The 21,610-nt window shown below is 38.0% G+C and overlaps 1 protein-coding gene across 1 annotated transcript in view; it reads right to left on the bottom strand.

Moving 5' to 3' along the window:
- The window catches only part of SUGCT (succinyl-CoA:glutarate-CoA transferase), a 697,612-nt gene that overhangs the window by 434,005 nt on the left and 241,997 nt on the right, over nucleotides 1-21,610 (bottom strand). The window contains exons 10-11 of the mRNA XM_061197569.1: nucleotides 14,237-14,308; nucleotides 2,281-2,378 (exon numbers count right to left, since the gene is read on the bottom strand). Of these exons, the coding sequence (XP_061053552.1) occupies nucleotides 2,281-2,378; nucleotides 14,237-14,308 (170 nt within the window). The remainder of the gene's footprint in view (nucleotides 1-2,280; nucleotides 2,379-14,236; nucleotides 14,309-21,610) is intronic.

Genomic DNA, 21,610 nt, shown 5'->3' on the forward strand with positions numbered 1-21,610 from the left:
TTATGAAAATGAGACATCTTACAACATTCACAGAGACTTCTGAAAGCCCAACACTTAATGGTACTAATGAATCCAGGGATATTTATTCAGAAAAACAAATGATAAGGTTATCGATGGGACTGAATCAATATCCTAATCTTCCCTGGTCGTCACTGTTTGATCCACCATGAAGGAGAAGGGACCTGAGCTGGAAGAGACTGTAGAACTGCATCCCACAAGACACCACCAAAACACGTCCACACGCCAGCCCAAGAGAGCAGGGACCCTGGCCTCTGGGCAACCAAGGGCCTCTCTGTGGTCTGTGTTTTAACAGCAGGATGATGATGATGGGAACTCCCTTATCAAGTTTCCTCTCTTAAGACTACCCTCTAGTCTCTTCTTTACAAGTTTGATTCCTTAAGTCTAAATAAAGACATAAGAACCTATGGGTTCCAAAATGCTGAAACTCCCACTTCTGGGTATATAAGAGGAGAAAGAAGAAGGTGTTAGGTTACTTAATTCACCCCAAAAAGAGAAATTTGAAATTAAACTGTTACAGATGCTGCTAGAAGTCTGTCCACAATAGAATTCTATAACAGAATTTAGCAAGGAATACAGGTTTTAGGACACAGGAAACCAATAACTTAACTCTGTGGTTCTTAAAGTTAGAAGAGTGCTGGCAACTCAATAACAAGATGACACTTGTATCTGCCTAGCTTTTGTATTTTTCTTGGGTCCACTCTTCTCACAGCATGGATATGATTTATTTAGACTCTCAAAGAGCTTTTGATAAGGTTCTCACAAGTGCCTGTTATTGAAACTTGGTAACCGTGGTGTGAAAGGAAAAAGTCATATCAATGAATTAAACAAATCAAAAACTGCTTGAGAGGCAAAGAGGCAAAAAGCAGAGATAGAGGGCCAATTCTCATGGGGTGAAATGTTAATGACTGAGGGCTCTCTGGCTTTGCAGTAGAATCTGAGTTTTATTTAACTAATGACCAAGAAAGGGGAGCCCAATTCTCATTCCCCTCTTCTCTGCATATCAGTCCCACACACAGAGGCCCCATTGATTGAAGGAGGAGATACAGGCAGCGTAGAGAAGAAGTGCTTAAAATCCAGGAAAAAGCAAATAGGTAATGAATGCAGACTCATGTAGAGATCCCCAAAGGAGAAGGGAAGAGGAATAAACATAACATTAGCAGAAGTTTTTTTCTAAGAACTTTCATTTGTTAGTTTTTTAATACAATTTTTAAAGGTTACACTCCATTTCGTTATTACAAAATATTGGCCATATTCCCCGTGTTGTACACTACATCCTTGTAGCCTATCTTACACCCTATAGTTTGTACCTCCCACTCTCCTACCCCTATATTGTCCCTCCCCCACCTCCCCACTGGTACTCAGTTTGTTCTCGATATCTGTGAGTCTAAAAACTTTGATATATCTATGCTACATGGAAAAACAAGGGCAATTTCAAAAGACAAGATATGGTATTTGAACAAAAGTCCTTAATTTATTGGTTTGATGAGAGCAAATGTTCCATACTGAAGAACGGTTCACGTGGGCATTGAGATCCACAAAAACCACAATCTATTCCTATAGATTGAGAAGTTAGATGTAAACAAAAGTGAAACTGATAGGCAAGAGTAAGAATTATTAACTTTTTCTGAGGCAAACTTGCAAACTGATACAGGTTTTAACAAAAGTATAACCTGACATGAATGGAATAATTTGAAAATCAAATACTCTAATTGGTCAGCATTAATCCTTTATGACTCAATCCGCCATTTTCAAAACATCATCATGACAAACTACACAGAGAGGCTCAGAAAAGCCAACAAACTCTTGACTGAACCTCCCTTATCTCAGTTTCCTTATCTGTAAAATGGAAATAATAGAACTTCCCTCATGGGATGATTATAAGGGTTAAATGAGATCATGTATGTAGAGCGATTCATACAGTAAATGTAAAAAATGATGTTGAATTATTACTGTTAGTATTTATGATAGACTAAACCCAAACACTTACATGCCACAGAGAAGCAACTAATGTAAGCTACTGTGACGTTCTTATTTGTATCATTGTTATGACGCAATACTTAGTAAGACATGTGAAATACTTTCAAATGCTTTCAAACAAAGAAAAACATAGCTTTAAAATATATTTCCACTAACCAATTTTGTAAAATGAAAGATAATTACAAGTTAATCTAAATAAGCCAAAAAGAGCACCACAAAATGCCAGATAAATGCTAATAACATATTAATTCTTAAAGGTACAAACAGTAGAGCCAAGCTTACCGTGCCGATAGTATTTTAATAAGCTCTTTTCTATTCTGTACCCGAAGGTGGTTAGTTCTATACTTGGAATCATCAATCAGTTCAGGCAAATTCAAGATCTAAAAGGGAAAAAGAATTTTAAAGTGTAATTCACAAAATTTTTGTGTACCTGCCTGTGGGTACTAGTGTTCAGGACCTACCACTCCATCCTCAAGACCATTCCTTGCTGGTCTTTATACTTCTTAACAGAAGGATATATAGAGGGAAGGATCATGCAATTAGGATGGGTCATGCTGGTGAATGGTTTTCTCATTTATAAGAAGTTTTTACTATATTTAAGCATGTGCCTACATACAGGAAAACCGAAGAAGAGTTATCAGACCCCCCATAATATCTTGTAACCATTTATGAGAATATAGGAAAAGAGTTATCAGATTCCCACAGTAAGTCTTATCTAGAGGAAACAGAGATAGAGGTACAAACTGGGTAAAACTGACCTAATTCTAAGAACCAATATCATAAGTGCAAGTCTGCACTTACATCAAGCTCATAATCAACATATATCTTGTAGGTACACTCACTTATTTGTTCCACATGTAAATAAAATAATGTTATCTGTCCCAGTAGCCCTATCCAGGATGTTGTACAAGGTGCTAAAATAAAGGGGAAGCATACACACTTGCCCCAAATGCTCACCGTTAAAACAATGTCAAATTAAAAGGTATTCCTCCTATAGAAGTGTCCCTATTTTTCTTTACTATGACTCCCTGAAGGAATAACAAATAGAAATGCTTTTATATACTTCCTCTTTTGCTCCTCCTCAGTAAAGAGAAAATCTATCTTGGAAGTCCCAGTGGACATCTTGCAATTTTAACAATACCATAATGAAAGTACCAAGTGGATTTGGAATGGAAAAGAAGTTTTAAAAAGAATGTGTGGAGGCAGTGTTTGGCAGTTGTGTTGGGAAGCCAGAAGGAGCATTTATGGGCTAGGGGCAGGCCATGTGGCCTACAGAAAGCTGCACTACCTCTATTAATGTATTTGCCTTAAATAGAAACACTTAATGGTTTCATTTGTTTCCCACAGTTTAAATAAAGTCAATCCATTAATCATCTTACAAAGGACAGAGAAGTGAAGAAGATTCCCTGAAGTAAAGAGAGCATCTCAACGGTGTAATTTCTCTTTCACACGTTTCACTTATTCATTTCCTTTAGGAATAATAAAGACAGCATTACTCTCTCAGATTTTAAAAAGCGACACCACATACGGTGCCCTTTCTAGAAACCTCCCTGTCACCACACCTGATCCAAGAATTGGCCTCAAGGCTTATCCAGGAATCAAAACACACCCGCCCCCACCCCCAAGAGTGAGTAAGTCATTTCAAGAAAAAGCAAGTGCCTTCACTAGATCACATGTTACATTTATAAATGTGGCCTCACCCAGAATACACTGTAAGCTACATAAAAAACTACTCAGTGTTTGCACTCAATGGTAACTGGGGTGCACTCATGTCTCCTTCTCTGAATATGACTTATTGGACCTCTTTTCTCTTTGAAAGTTGGTGTTAAATAGTGGGTAAAGTAATTATCCTTCTGTCTTCAACTATGCCAGCATTCAAAATGTTTCTAGAGCGACTGCTTCAAGAGCTGTGGTCATAACCATGCTTTAGGTGCTTGAAAGAGAATGCTGTCTGGGACAAAATGAAACAATGTAAGTGAAAGTGCTTGACATATTAAGCATTAAATAAATGTGAAATATTCCAAGTAGGTACTGTTTCTCCCCAAAGAGATACTAAAGCATGTGTTTGTTCAAAAAAGAAGGATGGGAAAGAAGGGAGAATGTAGGGGAGATTATCTACTTAACTTTCATTTCTTAAGGATATTTCTATTGGATACAGAATTCTGCAGTTACGGTTCTTTCCTTTTGGCCCTTTAAACACGTTGTACCACTTCTCTCTGGGTTCTGTAGTTTCTGACAGGAAACCTGCAGTCAATTGAGTCAGCGTTCCCCCAAATGTATCAATAATACATCATTGTCTCTGGGTGCTTTCAAATGCTTTTTCTTGGTCTTTAGTTTTCAGCAGTAATATTTTGATGTGCTTGGGCATGGATTTATTTGGATTTATCTTATTTGGGGTTTGCTGAAATTATTAAATCTGTATGTTTTTAATCTTTCACCAAATTTGGGAAGTTTTCAGCCATCGTTTCTTCACTGGCTTCAATTTTTTTCAGTCTGTTCTCTTTCTTCTCTCTTTCTGGGACTACAGTGACATAAATACTAGATTTTTTGGTTATTGTCCCACAGGTCCCTGAGTATCTGTTCTTTCTTTCATTTTTGGGAGGGGACTATCTTTTTTTCCTTTCTGATGTTCAGACTGAATAATTTCTATTTATCCATCTTCAAGTTCCTTGACTGTTTCCTCTGTCGCCTCCATTGTGCTACCTACTCATTCAGTGAGGTGTTTGTTCCTGTATTTGGTTGTTGTATTTTTCAGTTCTAAAATGTCCATTTCGTTCTTCTTCAAATCTTCTATTTCTTTTCTGGACATTTCTACTTTTCTATTTATTTTAAGTGTCTGCGATGCTTGTTGGAGTATGTTTATAATGGCTGTTTTAAAGTTTTCATGCACAGACCTACTAGAGAATGGACTTGAGAATATGGGGAGGGGGAGGGGTGAGATGTGACAGGGTGAGAGAGTGTCATGGACATATATACACTACCAAATGTAAAATAGATAGCTAGTGGGAAGCAGCCGCATAGCACAGGGAGATCAGCTCGGTGCTTTGTGACCACCTAGAGGGGTGGGATAGGGAGGGTGGGAGGGAGGGAGATGCAAGAGGGAAGAGATATGGGAACATATGTATATGTATAACTGATTCACTTTGTTATAAAGCAGAAACTAACACACCATTGTAAAGCAATTATACTTCAATAAAGATGTTTAAAAAAAAAAAAGTTTTCATGAGTTAATTCCCACATCTGTATCATCTTGGCATTGGCATTTATTGATTGCCTTTTCTCATGCAGGTTCTGGTTCTTCATATGCTGAGTAATTTGGGATTGTATCCTGGACATCTTGAATATTCTGTTATGAGCCTCTGAGTCTTGTTTAAATCCTACAGACAATTTCTGTTGTTATTGTTTTTAGCAAGCAGTTCACCTGGTTAAGTTCAGTCTGCAAGTCCCAACTCACCTTCTATGTGCTTTGGTTCTACTGTTAGTTCAGTTTTCAAAGCCTTTGCAATTGCTTTTTGAACCTGTGCCCTACTTGATGGTCATGCTGCAACCTGGGAAGTTGTCTACTTGTTAATAGTTCTCAACATCCTTGGTGTCCTGATTAGGACCAGATCAATGCATGTGCCGCTCAGGGGTGAGCGCAGGAGTTCACAAACAACTTCAAGGATCCCTTTCTGAAGCTTTTCCCTCTCTGCAACCTCTTTCCAGTTCCTAGAGCTCCCCTCTAGTTACCCTACTCCCCAGCATACCTCCAGGGCAGAGGCCAGTCAGTGGGAGGACAGAGGAAAAAGCACCAAGGATTCATCCCTCTCTTTTGGGATCACAGCCTAATGATAAAAGAAAGGTCCCCTTGCTCAGAGTTTTAGCTCCTGCTCATCCATTGCTGCCACTACAGAACTGCTTGGAGGCTGGGGTGTGAGAAAATGAGGAAGAGGACAAACAGGGAGGATGTCCACACTCTCTCTGACATTAGACTTCACTTTTATGCTCCTCACACCAGGAATGAAGGGCATCTCCTGGAACTCAGCTCTGTTCCCTGATGCCCACTTCCAGGTTTCAGGCTGTGTTCATGTAAAGGAATAATCAGAGGGAAAAACCGGTGAACTTACTGCCAGTTTAGAGGTATTTCAAATTCTGGTATTCCTTCCCAATTTTCCTGCTACTGCTTACTTTTCACAGTCCTCATACAGATGTTCCATGCATTCTGTACAGGTTTTATCACTGTGTTCCGTGGGTGAGACAGGGAGAAATGTGCTTACTCCATTTTACCCAGAACCAGAATCTCCACACCTAATTGCTAGAAAGACCATTTAGTAAGTTCATACTGTGAGCCAGGGACTGTACTAAGTGTTTTACTTATCTAATCTAACTTTTAAAAAAACCCGAAAGTTATATATTAGTATAGTTATGTATTATAACCTTCATTTTATCAGGACACTGATGCTTAGCAAAGATTAAGTACCTTGCCAGAGATCACCTGACTGGCTTCAAGACTCACAGAACGCCCTAGAATTAAAATGTCCTCAGACCACCTGCTCTAATATCAACTATAGGGCTTGTTAAAATTGAAGTTTCCTGTGCCCCACTTCACATACTAAGTCAAAATCTTTGGGACAGGGGCTCAAGGAGATTTCCTATGCATGCTAAAGTTGAGAACCAACGTATATTGCCTCCAATAAAAGCAACTTTCAGTCTATATGACTTTTAAAAGGATGTCAGTGTATTTCAAATAGGAATACCCATTAGTGTTGGCATCAATCAGCTTAAAATAGCTTACATGTGCTCATGTTCCCTACCCTTCCGTATCATGTTAAGGGACATAAAATAGGGTTTGTTATAAGCCAAGGTTCACTTTATATGCAAGAAGATTTTCTGTAGCCCAAGCCTTGAACCCAAAGCTCTTACTGCCACTCTAATCCCTGACAATAAGAGTATTCTAATAGGGCCCCTCCCAATGAAGTTATTAGTCAACCAGTATATCAAACTCTCTTTTGGAAAGAGATTGGGCGTAAGTAAATTCTACTCATTCGTCACAAACAGAACTGCCACATTTCTCCCCAGGAGGTAGAGCAGCCCTGTCTTTCACGATGGACTTTACGTGGCAAAAGAACAATTTTGATAGGCTCATTGTCTAACATGGGGTCCTCCACTTCTACAAGGCCAGACTGAACTATAATACCCTCCATAATAGACAGAGCTGAATAAAAAATACTTAGAAAAAGCTCGCTCACTATATATGGGAAGGGGAGAACCTTGCATCAAATAAGGAAACAGATGATTTTTTTTCCTTAGGAGAAAAGGTTTTTAGGACAAGTTTACATGTAAGGGTATAATTATGAAGGTGAAAAACTCAATCAGATTGCAACGTTTGCTGAAGATGCCTAGTAAATGATGTAGATAACATTAAAATCCTGTACACATAAAACTTTTCTTCTGAGGATCTCAAAGAGTTTTATAGACATTGCCTTAATGGCTCATAACAGGGATTATCATTCCTAACTCACATATGGGAAAAACAAGGTCAAGTATGCCATTCTCCAAGGCCCTCTGCTAGTCTCCTTTTTAAAAAATGTGTCATAACACACCATAACAATAAGTCATATTTTAGTACTAAAACTGATGGCAAATATTCTTCTTTGAAATAAAAATCTTTTTCAAAAAAACATTCTTATGGATATTTATGAGGAAGTTCAAAAGTTTTAAATTGATCAGCAGTAATGAATCAAAAATAAAAAGAATTCAGTGCAGCTATTTTCAACAGTGAAGAATATGTCAACCAGTAATTTCTACCCCCTCCCCACCCTGACTCTGGAGAAAGAAAACTCCAAAACATATGGCCCAGGAAGAAAATCTGTCCTTGTTTATAGCAATGAACTGGCTTTTACATCTCTGCAGCTAGAGTACGCAAATGACTTCACAGGCAACGGCTTCCGTATGTTTTATATTTTTAACATTGACCGTTCATAATAAAGGTTCTTTGATCCCAGATCAAATGTTTGAATCAATTTTCTCTACACTTACTCAGAGTCACCATTATAAAAGCTCCCCTCTTTCCCACCTCAGATGTTCCAGCCCTTCCTGCAGTTGGAACTATCTCCATTTGTCACCTTCTCTGCGGTACTTCCCACCCCTTTGCTGTGGTTTTTAGCTGTGCTCGTTAACCTCTCATACAAAAGAGGCACAGCAATAAATAATTTTTGTACATAAGTTAACTGCAGTAAATAAGGTTCCTCTAAGGAATTCACAGGCATCTTTATTAAAACTGAAAGCTCATGGTACAAGGAAAAAAAAACCTTTCCCAACCAGTAAAAAATCCTCAACAGGTAAGGCCTTGCCCTACATGTAAGAAAAATAAACTTACATATATATATATACATTTAAACTAGATTATTTGCCTGGGATTAGAACTCTAAAAAGTGAACTAAAAACTAAAGCCTTAAATAAAAACAAAAGACCAGAGTCTGGATAAATAATAAAAACATCAAATTAAAAAAAAAATGTCCAAGCAATGCTAAAAATTGAGAATATCTTCAACATAAAATTACTTTAAATAATTCCAAGGCCTTTATTTAAGGCCTTGTTAGGAACAACATTTTTTTTTTTTTTTTGACTGTGTTGGGTCTTCATTGCTGCATGCAGGCTTTCTCTAGTTGCAGCGAGTGGGTGCTACTCTTCGTTGCGGTGCACGGGCTTCTCATTGCGGTGGCTTCTCTTGTTGCGGAGCATGGGCTCTAGGTGCACAGGCTTCAGTAGTTGTGGCACGTGGGCTCAGTAGTTGTGGCGCACGGGCTCTAGAGTGCAGGCTCAGTAGTTGTGGCGCGCGGGCTTAGTTGCTCCACGGCATGTGGGATCTTCCCGGACCAGGGATCCAACCCGTGTCTCCTGCATTGGCAGGTGGATTCTTAACCACTGCACCAGGGAAGTCCCCAGGAACAACATTTTTAACATGACAATTGCTAAAAACTTAAAACATGAATTTTGCAGAAAGGTACTCATTAAACAAAGACTAATTTGAAGAAAAAAATTAATTTTCTAGTGGTAAGTAAATAAATTTGGTAGTAGAATAACCACATTTGGGCCTAATTAGATCTTGTGGGGTTTGAAAAAGAAGAAGAAAAAGAAAGAAGAGAAAAAAAATCTCTTTTTCCTTCCGTATCTTGGCTATTATACGTAATGCTGCAGTGAGCATAGGAGTGCATATATCTTTTCAAGTTAAGTGTTTTCATTTTCTTCAGATATATACCTTTAAGTGGAATTGCTGAATCATATGGTAGCTCTATTTTTAACTTTTTGAGGAATCTTTATATTGTCTTCCATAGGGGCTACACCAATTTACAATCCCACCCACAGTGCACAAGGATTCCCTTTTCTCCACATCCTCACCAACATTTGTTGTTTCTTGTCTTTTTCATAATAGCCATTCTGGACAGGTGTGAGGTGAGATCTCACTGTGGTTTTTATTTGCATTTCCCTGATGATTTGAGATGTTGAGCACCTTTTTTTTTTTTTTTTTTTACTTACTACTATTGGTTTATTATAAAGGATACAACTCAGGAATAGCCAAATGGAAGAGATGCACAGGGCAAGGTATGAGGTGGGAGGGTGCAGAGCTTCCATGCTCCACTACCCTCCCATCACCTTGCTGTCTTCACCAGAAGCTCTCTGAATCTTATAGTTCAAAGGTTTTCATAGAGCTCAATCTCCAGTCCCCTCTCCCCTTACTGGAGGTTGGTAGGTGGGGCTAAAATTTCCAACCCTCTAATCACTTGGTCCTCCTGGTGACCAACCCATCCTGGGGCTATCTAGAGGCCCCACCCTAAGTCACCTCAGTAGCATAAACTCAGGTGTGATTGAAAGGAGCTTGTTGTGAATAACAAACAACACTTCCATCACTCAGGAAATTTCAAGGGTTTTAGGAACCCTGTGTAAGAAATTGAGGACAAAGCCTAAATATATTTTTGTATTTTACCACTTCATAGAAGTAGAAAGAAAAAAGAAAAACCCGCTTCTATCCTACCACCCAAATATGGTCTGTATTAGCATTATGGAATACTTCCAGGCTTTTTTGTGAATTTTGAGTACTATATTTATATTAGCATGGCAAACATCTTATGCTAATATTTATATTGAAAAATCTTATCGCTATTGCTTTATGAATGTCACTCAGATCTCATCTTAACGTTATTTCTTCAGAGACTTTCCCCTGACAACCCAGCCACTATTTAAACACAGTAGCCTATTTTAATTCTCTGCATGGCATTTACCATGGATCATTTTGGAGTTTTGTTTATTTATTTATTGTCACTCTCCCACTGAGCATCTTTTTTCATGTACCTGTTAGCCATCTATATGTCTTCTTTGGAAAACTGTCTATTCAGAACTTCTGCCCATTTTTTAATTGGACTGTGTGGGTTTTTGCTATTGAGGTGTATGAATTCTTTACCTATTTTGGGTATTAACCTATAATCAGATATATGATTTACAAATTTTTCTGCCATTCAGTAGGTTGCGTTTTCATTTTGTCAGTGATTTCCTTTGCTGTGCAGAACCTTTTTACTTTGATGTAGTCCCACTTGTTTATTTTTGCTTTTGTTGCCTTTGCTTTTGCCAATAAATATTCACCAAGACTGATGTCAAGAAGCTTACCACCTATGTTTTCATCTAAGGGTTTTATGGTTTCAGGTCTTATATTGAAGCCTTTATTTTATTTTGAGTTAGTTTTTGTATATGATGTAAGATAGTGGTCCAGTTTAACTCATTTGCGTATGACTGTCCATTTCCCACCACTATTTATGGAAGAGATTGCCCTTTCCCCATTGTACATTCTTGGCTCCTTTGCCATAAATTAACTGACCACATGTGAGTGGATTTAGTTTCGGCTGTCTATTCTGTCCCATTGATCTGTGTGTCCGTTTTTATGCTAATGCCATACTATTTTGATTACTATAGCTTTGTAATATAGTTTGAAATCCAGGAGCATGAGGCTTTCTCCTTGTTCTTCCTTGTTCTTCTTTCTCAAGATTACTTTGGCTATTTAGGGTCTTTTGTGGTTCCATACAAATTTTATAATTGTTCTATTTCTGTAAAAAATGCCACTGGAATTTTGATAGGGATTGCATGGAATCTACAGATGGCTTTTGATAGTACTGACATTTTAACAGTATTAATTCTTCCAATCCATGAGGACAGAATATCTTTTCATAATATCTTTTCATTTACTTGTGTCTTCTTTAATTTCTTTCATCAATGTCTTACAATTTTCAGTGTATGGGTCTCTCACTTCCATGGCTAAATTTATCCCTAGGTATTTTATTCTTTTTGGTGCAATTGTAAGTGAGGCTGTTTCCTTAACTTCTATTTCTGATAGCTTGTTATTAGTGTACAGAAACACAATAGATTTTTGTATATTGATTTTTATATCATGCAACTTTACTGAATTCATTTACTGTTCCAATAGATTTTTGGTGGAATCTTTAGGATTTTCTAACTATAAAATCATGTAATCTGCAAGTAGAAGCAATTTTACTTCTTCCTTCCCAATTCTGATAACTTTTCTTTCTTTTCCTTGCCTGATTGCTCTAGCTAGGACTTCCAATTCTATGTTGAATAACTTTGGTGAGAGTGGGCATCCTTGTCTTGTTCCTGATCTTAGAGGAAAAGCTTTCAACCTTTCACCACGGAACATGATGTTAGCTGTAGGCCTGTCATATATGGCCTTTATTATGTTGAAATATGTTCCTTCTATACCTAATCTAAGAGTTTTTTATTATGAATATTGAATTTTGTCAAATACTTTTTCTATGCCTATTGAGATGATCATGATTCTTTCCTTTCATTCTAATAATATAATATATCACATTGATTGATTTGTGTGTGTTGAAACATCCTTGCCTCCCAGAAATAAACCCCACTTGATGATGGTGTATGATCCTTTTAATGTATTGTTGAATTAAGTTTGCTAATATTTTGTTGAGAATTTTTACCTCTGTGTTCATTAGGAACATTGGCCTGTAGTTTTCTTTTCTTGTGGTGTCCTTGCTGGGTTTGGTATCACAGTAATGCTGACCTTGTCAAATGAATCTGGAAGTGTTCCCTCCTCTTCTATTTTTGGAAGAGTTTGAGAACGACTGGCACTAATTCTTCTTTGAATGTTTGGCAGAATTTACTGATCTGGTCCTATACTTTTGTTTGTTGGGCGGTTTCTGATTACTAATTCAATCTCCTTACTAGTAATCAGTCTTTTCAGATTTTCTATTTCTTCATAATTCAGTTTTGGAAGGTTGTACATTTCTAGGAATTTATTCATTTCTTCTAGGTTGTCCAATTTGTTGGCATATAATTGTCCATAATAGTCCCTTGCAATCCTTTGTATTTCTGTGGTATCAATTATGACACCTCCTCTTTCATTTCTGATTTTTTTTTTGAACCTAGCTAAAGGTTTGTCAATTTTGTTTACCTTTCAAAGAACAAGCTCTCAGTTTCACTGATCTTTTCTATTGTCTTCTTAGTCTCTATTTCATTTACTTCCACTCTGATCTTTGTTATTTCCTTCCTTCTACTAACTTTGGGCTTTGTTTGTTCTTCTTTCTCTAGTTCCTTGAGGTGTAAATATAGGTTGTTTATTTGAGATTTTTCTTGTTTCCTGAGGTAGCCATCTATTGCTATGAACTTCCCTCTTACAACTGCTTTTACTGCAACCCATAAGTTTTGGTATGTTGTATTCCCATCTTCATTTGTCTCAAAGTTTTTTTTTTAATTCTTTTAATTTCTGCATTGATCCAGTCATTTTTATAGTAGCATGTTGTTTAATCTCCACACATTTGTGATTTTCCAGTTTTTTTCTTGTAATTGGTTTCTAGTTTCATACCATTGTGGTCAGAAAAGATGCCTGATATGATTTCAGTATTCTTAAATTTATTAAGACTTGTTTTGTGGCCTGACATATGATTTATCCTGGAGTATGCTCCATGGGCACTTGAGAAAGAATGTGTATTTTGTTGCTTTTGGATGGACTGTTTTTTATATATCTGTTTAGTCCATCTGGTCTAACTTAAGACCAATGTTTCCTTATTAATTACCTGTCTGGATGATCTATCCATTCATGTAAGTGGGGTAGTAAAGTCCCACACTATTATTGTATTGATGTCTCGCTCTTCCTTTAGCTCTGTTAATATTTGCTTTCTATATTTATGTGTTCCTATGCTGGGTGCGTAAATATTTACAAATGTTATATACTCTTGTTGGACTGACCCCTTTATCAGTATGCAATGCCCTTCTTTGTCTCTTATCACAAAAGTCTATTTTGTTGGATATAAGTATTGCTACCAAAGCTTTGTTTTGGTTTCCATTTGCATGAAATACATTTTACATCCCTTCACTTTCAGTCTGTGTGTGTCCTTACATCTGAAGTGAGTCTCCTGTAGGCAGCATATATATGGGTCTTGTGTTTTTATCTATTCATCTACTCCATGTCTTTTGAATGGTGAATTTAGTCCATTTACATTTAAAGTAATTATTGATAGGTATGTACTTATTGCCATTTTGTTAATTGTATTCTGGTTGTTTTCTAGTTCTTCTGTCCCTTTCTTTTTCTCAGGAAAAAAATCCTGGCATTAAAAATCCCTTTAGGGGCTTCCCTGGTGGCGCAGTGGTTGAGAATCTGCCTGCCAATGCAGGGGACACGGGTTCGAGCCCTGGTCTGGGAAGATCCCACATGCCGCGGAGCAACTGGGCCCGTGAGCCACAACTACTGAGCCTGCGCGTCTGGAGCCTGTGCTCCGCAACAAGAGAGGCCGCAATAGTGAGAGGCCCGCACACCGTGATGAAGAGTGGCCCCCGCTTGCCGCAACTAGAGAAAGCCCTTGCACAGAAACGAAGACCCAACACAGCCAAAAATAAATAAATAAATAAATAAATTATTTTTTAAAAATCCCTTTAAAATGACATTTTTTCCCTTTTTGTTTGGACTAGTAGACAGGTCAATTTTTAGCATAATTTAAGCTACTATGATTCTTCATTTAAAAATACAGCCAGATACATCAATTTTACAAAACCAGAGTGCTAATTTAGACCCTGTCCTTAGCATTTGTAAGCATAGAAAAAGCATACTTTGAGGTGCTAACACAGGAAGTCTTGAGTATAGACTTAGCAACACTGCTCTAGGCAAAACTGAATTTTCCTGGCTTTGTGCAAAATGAGTTGTTGCATATATTATCCACCCATCCCAAATATTATAGATTACCTTGCACACAGTAGCAAACTGTTGGTTATTTCCTGCTCCGACTACAAGATATCCATCCTTGGTTTTAAAAGCCTAAAATAAATACATACATACATAAATATATAATTTTACATATTGAGAATACCACAAAAATTGGCTTTAACTTTTCAAACTTTTATATAGAATCCTTGTTCTAAAGTAATGTTATTAGTTAAATCAATATCAACTAATTAGTATACTTTTCTCTTATATTTGCATAGTTGTCATTTGAGGCTCTCAAAGCACTTTCTATCTCTTCCAATAACTGTTATATCATTGGAAGCAGGGGGGAAAATGTGTGACTTAGAAAAATAAAGAAAATACTGGATTTTTATTATAATTCATAACATCAAATTCTATATTCATTATAGTATGGATTAACGTTGGATTTTCCCCAAACTTTGTGTTTTGTTTGTTTCCCGTTTTTCTCATAGGGCAAAAAGAATGATGGTACATTGTTTTCTGCAAAGCATACAAAGAATACATGGAAAAAAGGAAGGAAATAAGGGAGGGAGGAGAGAAGGAGGAAAGAAAGGAGAGTGGGGTGGAAGGAAGATGAGTAATGGAGCTATATTTTTGTCTTTGAAAATCTTAGATATAAACTTCTGGCTAATTTTCACTTTCTAGTAAGTGAAAAATGACACACCTAGACCTCGTGTGGCTTTATGTACCTGAGAATGCCTGTTCCTTTTAGGAGACATGTTCATTTGGTAAAAGCCAGAGACATATAAGTAACTGATGCCTCTACCTCCCATAGCCTTAGCCCCATGGAGTACTTTGCAGCCCTCCCTGATCCACATTTGATCACAGTGATGGTCGGAGGAACCAAATTTTATCCTCAGAAGGCCTCATTCCTGCTTTCTTTAAGTAAATGAGTTGCTTTAGTTTCCTCTCTATGTAAAACTTGCTCTGTATCTTCACCTACTTTTTCTTCACTTACTCCTGCCTCTGAGAAAGATAACTTCTATCTTCCTTGGCACATCTTACTCCTAGGCTAATGACCTTAGTTTTACCTTCACTCACACCCTTCAGAACCCTGCTCAATTAACTTTTATGTCTTCATTTCCACTGGATCCTTTTCTTCTGCCTACATATAAGCTCGTGCTTACACTAAAAATATTAGAAATAAAATAAAATTTGGGGCTTCTCTGGTGGCGCAGTGGTTAAGAATCCTCCTGCCAACGCAGGGGACACAGGTTTGAGCCCTGGTCTGGGAAGATCCCACATGCCGCAGAGCAACCAAGCCCGTGCGCCACAACTACTGAGCCTGCGCTCTAGAGCCCGTGTGCCACAACTACTGAGCCCGCGAGCCTAGAGCCCGTGCTATGCAACAAGAGAAGCCACCGCAATGAGAAGCCCACGCACCGCAACGAAGAGTAGCCCCCACTCACCGCAACTAGAGAAAGCCCGCACGTAGCAACAAAGACCCAACTGAGCCAAAAATAAATAAATAAATAACTTTTTAAATAAATAAATAAAATAAAATAAAATTTGCATCAATCCTGACACCCTCTCAAGCTATCTTGAAATTTTCTCCCTTCCCTCTATCTCTAAATAATATTAAAGTGCCAGCTCTTCACCAACCACCACATTCCAATGCCCTTTGTCATCAGGATTCTTATCCTAACACTACACTGAAATAATTCTTTCTTGACCTCTCTGTATTATTTGGTACTGTTAACCATACCCTCCTTCAGGAAACTGTCTTGTCTCTAGGCTTTGTCTCGGTTCATCTCCAATCTCTCTGACATGTTTTCCACATGCCCCTTTTACAGGATTATCTTCTCCTAACCTTCAGCATTACTTAAGCGTCTGTATTTGGTCTTTTACTTCACTTGCTTCTTATGGTAGCCACTAGCCACATGTGAGTATTAAATTTAAATAAACTAAAATTAAATCAGCCAGTCACAAAAGACTACAAATTGTGATTCCATTTATATGAAATGTCCAAAATCGGCAAATCCATGGAGACAGAAAGATTAGTGCCTGTCTAGGGCTGAGGAAGTTGGGGAAATTTGGAAAGTGACTGCACTAGTACCGGCTTTCTTACTGAGGCAATGAAAATGTTCTAAAATTCACTGTGGTAATGGCTGCACAACTCTGTGAATGCACTAAAAACCATTGAATTGTACAGCTTCAATGGATGAATTGTATGGTATGTGAATTATATCTCAATAAAGCTGTTATTAAGAAAAATTAACAGTTCAGTTACACTGACATACTAGCTACATGTCAACCATTCAATAGCTATATGTGGCTAGTGGCTGCCGTGTGAGACAGTCCAGATAAAGAACATCACAGAAAGTTCTGTAGTACAGTGCAGGTAGACTCAGTTGGTTGACTGTATTTTTTTTTCTTTTATTCTTCCTATATACTATGTGGTATCTGAAGAATGTGAGGCAATTAATAAATGGTTATAAAATGTTAATAAATCACTCAAATGATTGCTTCCGTACAATAGAGTTGTGGCTAAAATGGATCTCAAGCAAAACACTATAATCGGGTTTTATTCTATTTACATTTTTGCTTGATTTGGAAATTAATGCTACTGAGATATTACATGAACTATTTTAAATGTTTATATTCCCTTATCCACCAGGCAAGGGAATATAAAAGCAAAATCAGTGTTATACCTAATGCATTAGTGTTTCTTAAACTGCAGAAAGGAGGTCTACAACAGAGCTATGAGTGAGGACAAGGATTTTGAGCAGAGATGTCTCAACAAACCATTGATAATTACGAAGTTACACGGGTTGTTTGTTGGCTTTCTTTTTTATGGGGGAAGGGTGAGTTGGGGAGTGGATAAGCAATGTGAAGTAACAATGTGTGCTGCCAAGTATAACATGAAGAAAGGTTTTCAAAATTTTAGATCAGTGACATGTTCAATGAGTTTACATTTTGGGGGGTGTTCATTTCCTTTTAATTAATAAAGAAGTGCCTGTTTCTTCCTTAAGCCTGAACCATAACATGAAACATATTTTTACCAATATAATTATTTTTTTTTAATTTTAAGCAGAGGTAATTAGTTAATGACCATTGGAAAGTAAATACTGAATAGCAGCTCAGCCACCAGGATATAATTAGACTAAGGCTCACCAAGTAGATTTGTTAGGATGAAGGTAAGATTATGAGTTCTTTACACGATCATTTGTTCCCTGTTATTATTGCTACAGTGTTTATTTAATAAATATATTTTAAATAAGAATTTTAAAGTACTATATTTTGCTATATACTGAATGTTTATATCCTCCTCAAATTCATATGTTGAAATCCTAACCCCCCAGTGTGATGGTATTAGGAGCAAGAACACAGCCATCTCTGAACCAGGGAGTAGGCCCTCACAAAACATCAAATCTGCCAGCACCTTGATCTTGGACCTCCTAGCCTTGAGAACAGTAAGAAATAAATGTCTCCTGTTTTAGCCACCCAGTCTATGGCATTCTGTTATAGCAGCCCAAATGGACTAAGAAATTGGTACTGAGAAATGGAGTGCTGTAACAAATACCTAAAAATGGGGAAGCAGCTTTAGAACTGGGTAATGGGCAGAAGCTGGAAGAGTTTTGAGGTGCGTGCTAGAAAAAAATCTGCATTGCCGTGACTGGACTCTTAGAGGCAATTCTGTTGAAAGCTCAGAAATAAAAGAGAGTTGTAGAGAAAGCCTCAATCTTCTCAGAGAATACCAAGGTAATCCTGAACAGAATGTTGGTAGAATGCTGGGCGTAAAACTCATATTGATGAGGTCACAGATAGAAATGAAGAACATGATATTGGAAACTGGAGGAAAGGTGATCTTTGTTATAAAGTGGCAAAGAACTTAGCTGAATTGTGTTCATGTTCTAGCGTTTTGCAGAAGGTAGAACTTCTGCAAGTGATGAAACTGGATATTTACCTTAAGCTATTTCTAAGCAAAATATTGAAGGTGTGACTTGGCTCCTCCTGACCGTACAATATAAATAAATATAAATATAGTGCAAGTTAAAGACAAGCAAAGAGGAAGCAGAAATTAAAGATTTGGAAAATTCTCAGCCCATCAATACTGTAAAAAATGAGAAAGTATGGTCAGAAGGAAACACTAAGGGGATGGCCAAGTGACCGTTTAAGGAGATGTCCTTCAGTAGGTGAATGGGTAATGCACTGTTATACGTCCAGAAAACGGAATATTTTTCAGCACTAAAAAGAAATGAGCTATCAAGCCATGAGAAGACACAGAGGAACTTTAAATGCATATTACTAGGAAGCTAATCCGAAAAGGCTACATACTGTATGATTCTCAACTATATGACAATCTGGAAAAGGCAAAACTATGGACACAGCAAAAAGATATCAGTAGTTGTCAGAGACTGTGGGGAGGGAAAGATGAATACGCAGAGTATAGAAAATTTTCAGGGCAGTGAAAATACTCTGTATGATACTATAATGGTGGATAAATGTCATTTGTCTAAATCCATAGAATGGACAACACCAAGTATGAACCCTAATGTAAACTATGAATTTTGGATGATTATAATATGTCAATGCAGTTATACCAATTTTACATGTGGAGGCTGTGCGTGTGTAGAGGGAGGAGATATATGGGAAAATTTCTATACTTTCTGTTCAATCTGGAACCTAAAACTGCTCTAAAAAATTAATTCAAAAAAAAGAAAAGCAAGAAGCATCCTCGTGGTGATGATAACGTTCTGTATCTCAATGTCAATATCCTGGTTGTGATATTGCACTAGTTTTGCAAGATGTTACCAATGGGATAAACTGGGTAAAGGGTACACAGGCTCTATCTCTACTATTTCTTAAAATACATGTAAATCTACGATTATTTCAAAAGTTTTTCTTAATTTTTTTAAAAGATGATGGCGTATTAGGTTAGGGCCCTGACAACAGAGGAGGAAGAAAATGGGTTCAAGAAATATTTAGGTGGTAAAATCTACTCATTTGGTTATCTACTAGTTGGTAATGACTTGAATATGATGGTTAAGAGTTGAAGGCTGAGGAAGAAGAAGGCGTCATGGGTAACATGTAGGATTCTGAGGAACTTTTGAGATACTCCAGTGGAAATTTCAAGTGAGCAGGACCTGGGGACCAGATGAAAGGCTGAACTGTAGATAAAACTTGGGAGTCACTGGCTTATAATCTATAAGTGAAGCTATCACATAGATGAAGTCATTTAGGAAGAGAGTTCAGACTGCAGAGTGGGAAAAAAAGGGAGCCAAGGGATAATCTGAAGGCCACCCCCATTTGAAGCCCAGGCAGAAGAGGAGTTAGCCAGGGAATAAGATGAGGACTGAAGAATGCCCACAAGGTGGTCTTTCATCAACTCAGCAAGTGCTGTGCTGGTGTCACAAAGTGGACAGAATGCAGTTTGAAATGGATCAAGGATTAAGGAACAGTTATGGAGATGGAGAACACGCGAACATCTGTTTGAGAAGTCTGGTTGTGAGGGGGGAGAATAAGCAAAAGACTGAGAACACAGGATGGGCACGGGTGCAGATACAGGTCCCCGTGATGGTTTGGGGATGGGAGGTTGAGGAAGTTCCCGGTGGATGCTTCTATTTGCTTGTGAACTAAGGGGTGAAGTCATCAGCTGAGAGCAGCGTTGGGATAAATGAGACTGGAAGACCGAAAAGAGTGGAGACGTTCTGATGTATCATTGAAGAGAAAGGGACAGAAAAGTGGCCAGATAAGCATAACTGGAATGCAGAAGTGCTGAGAGCCCAAATGAGTGATTTTCTCCATCGTCTCTCAGTTTCAGACATAGAATAAATGGATATTTGCATTCTCTAGCGTTTTGTCAGATGGATATGACAAAAGATACAGGTGTAGGAAAATTAGAAAACTAGCCAGAAGGTTATTGAACCATGAGCTATGGACTATCTAGATATGGAGGAAGGTGGTAGAGACAGTAGGAGGTTATGGATAGGGCAAAGGGAGAGGTGTCAGTGGATAAGAAATCCTGATGAAGTCAGAGACCAACCATAGTGGGAGTAGTTGAACATGCACGGTGGAGGACAGGAGACTATGGATGGTCAAGATGTAAAATGCTTCATTTAGTGTTTACTGAAGCGAAGCAGTTTCAATGTGAAGTGAGAGCTACAGTGTGAGGTGAATAGAATAGTTGCTGATAAAAGGTAAGGACTCAATAAATATCATTATTATTAAATAGTTACTAATATGCTGGTTCCTACATAAAAGGCATTCTAAGCCTTTGGATCTTGATTCCTGGGCCCTTAGCCACTCTGCAAACTCTCTTTACCTCATTGCCTTGGTCACCTCACTCCCCGTACCAGGCAAGATTAGTGACCACATGCTATGCACACACACACCTCTAGCAGGTTTTCCATCACAGGGAGAACTAAAATCAAAAGCATCAGACTGGCCCACAAACACTCAGGGCTGGGATGTTTCTCTGGTAAAGAATTTAAGCCTCAAGAGGAAAGAAACAATTGCTTCTGCATGAAATGATGAGGGAAAGGGCAGCAAGTGTCTGTAGTTTTGAAAGGACAGGCCAACACCAAGCCTTTCCTCATAGGAGACCAGATTTCATTATTCCTGAGAAAATAAACACCTCTCATTGTGAGCTGTGCTTATTCAAGGGTGACAAGTTGCACTGGTAGGGAGACCACACAAATTGCACGGTTTTCTTCACATTCTAGTCATAATCAACCCCTTCTCCTTGGGAGAAAGGTGGTTTTCAGGCTGAGAAAATACTGATGGATCAAGGGATTAGATATCCCAAGGAAACTGCACAACTTATGAGCACATTGGGAGACATGTAAAGAGGACACAGGGGTTCAAAGTTTAGTTCCTGTAGTTAGAGCAGTTTCAGATGTAAAATGTGACCACACCTGAGAAACTGAAGGGGAGAGATGTAACAAACAGGGGTAGAGAATATTGAGCAGACATGAACGCAGAGAAGTAACAGGAATTCCCATTGCTCTTGAAGTTGCTATTGATCCCCAGATACTGTGCTTTCTGAGCTTCCAGCCATGCTAACCTGCTCTGACGATGTCTTCATTATTGAGCTGACTAAAGACAGAACTACAGAAGGACTTCTAGAAGTTCTGCATCAACTCAATATATTATCAGACGATCAAATGGGAAAAGGAAAACAGGAACTTCCTCCGTCACCCTCTCAAACTACCGTATCGGTGCATCAGTATTTTCTCTGATCTAAAAAAGGTACATACAGTTGGTAGTGTGTCTACTTCAAAAAACAAGAGCACAAACTTCAAACCCTCCTGGAGCTACTTAATTTTTAACAAGATTTTCTTCCACAAAAGGTAACCATTGCTAAATGACTTCATCATCCACTGGAAAGAGACATTCCATGAAGTTTAACTCATGGCCATGAGAATGTTTTCT

The sequence above is a fragment of the Eubalaena glacialis genome, chromosome 8, assembly GCF_028564815.1.
Source record: "Eubalaena glacialis isolate mEubGla1 chromosome 8, mEubGla1.1.hap2.+ XY, whole genome shotgun sequence".
Lineage (NCBI taxonomy): Eukaryota > Metazoa > Chordata > Mammalia > Artiodactyla > Balaenidae > Eubalaena > Eubalaena glacialis.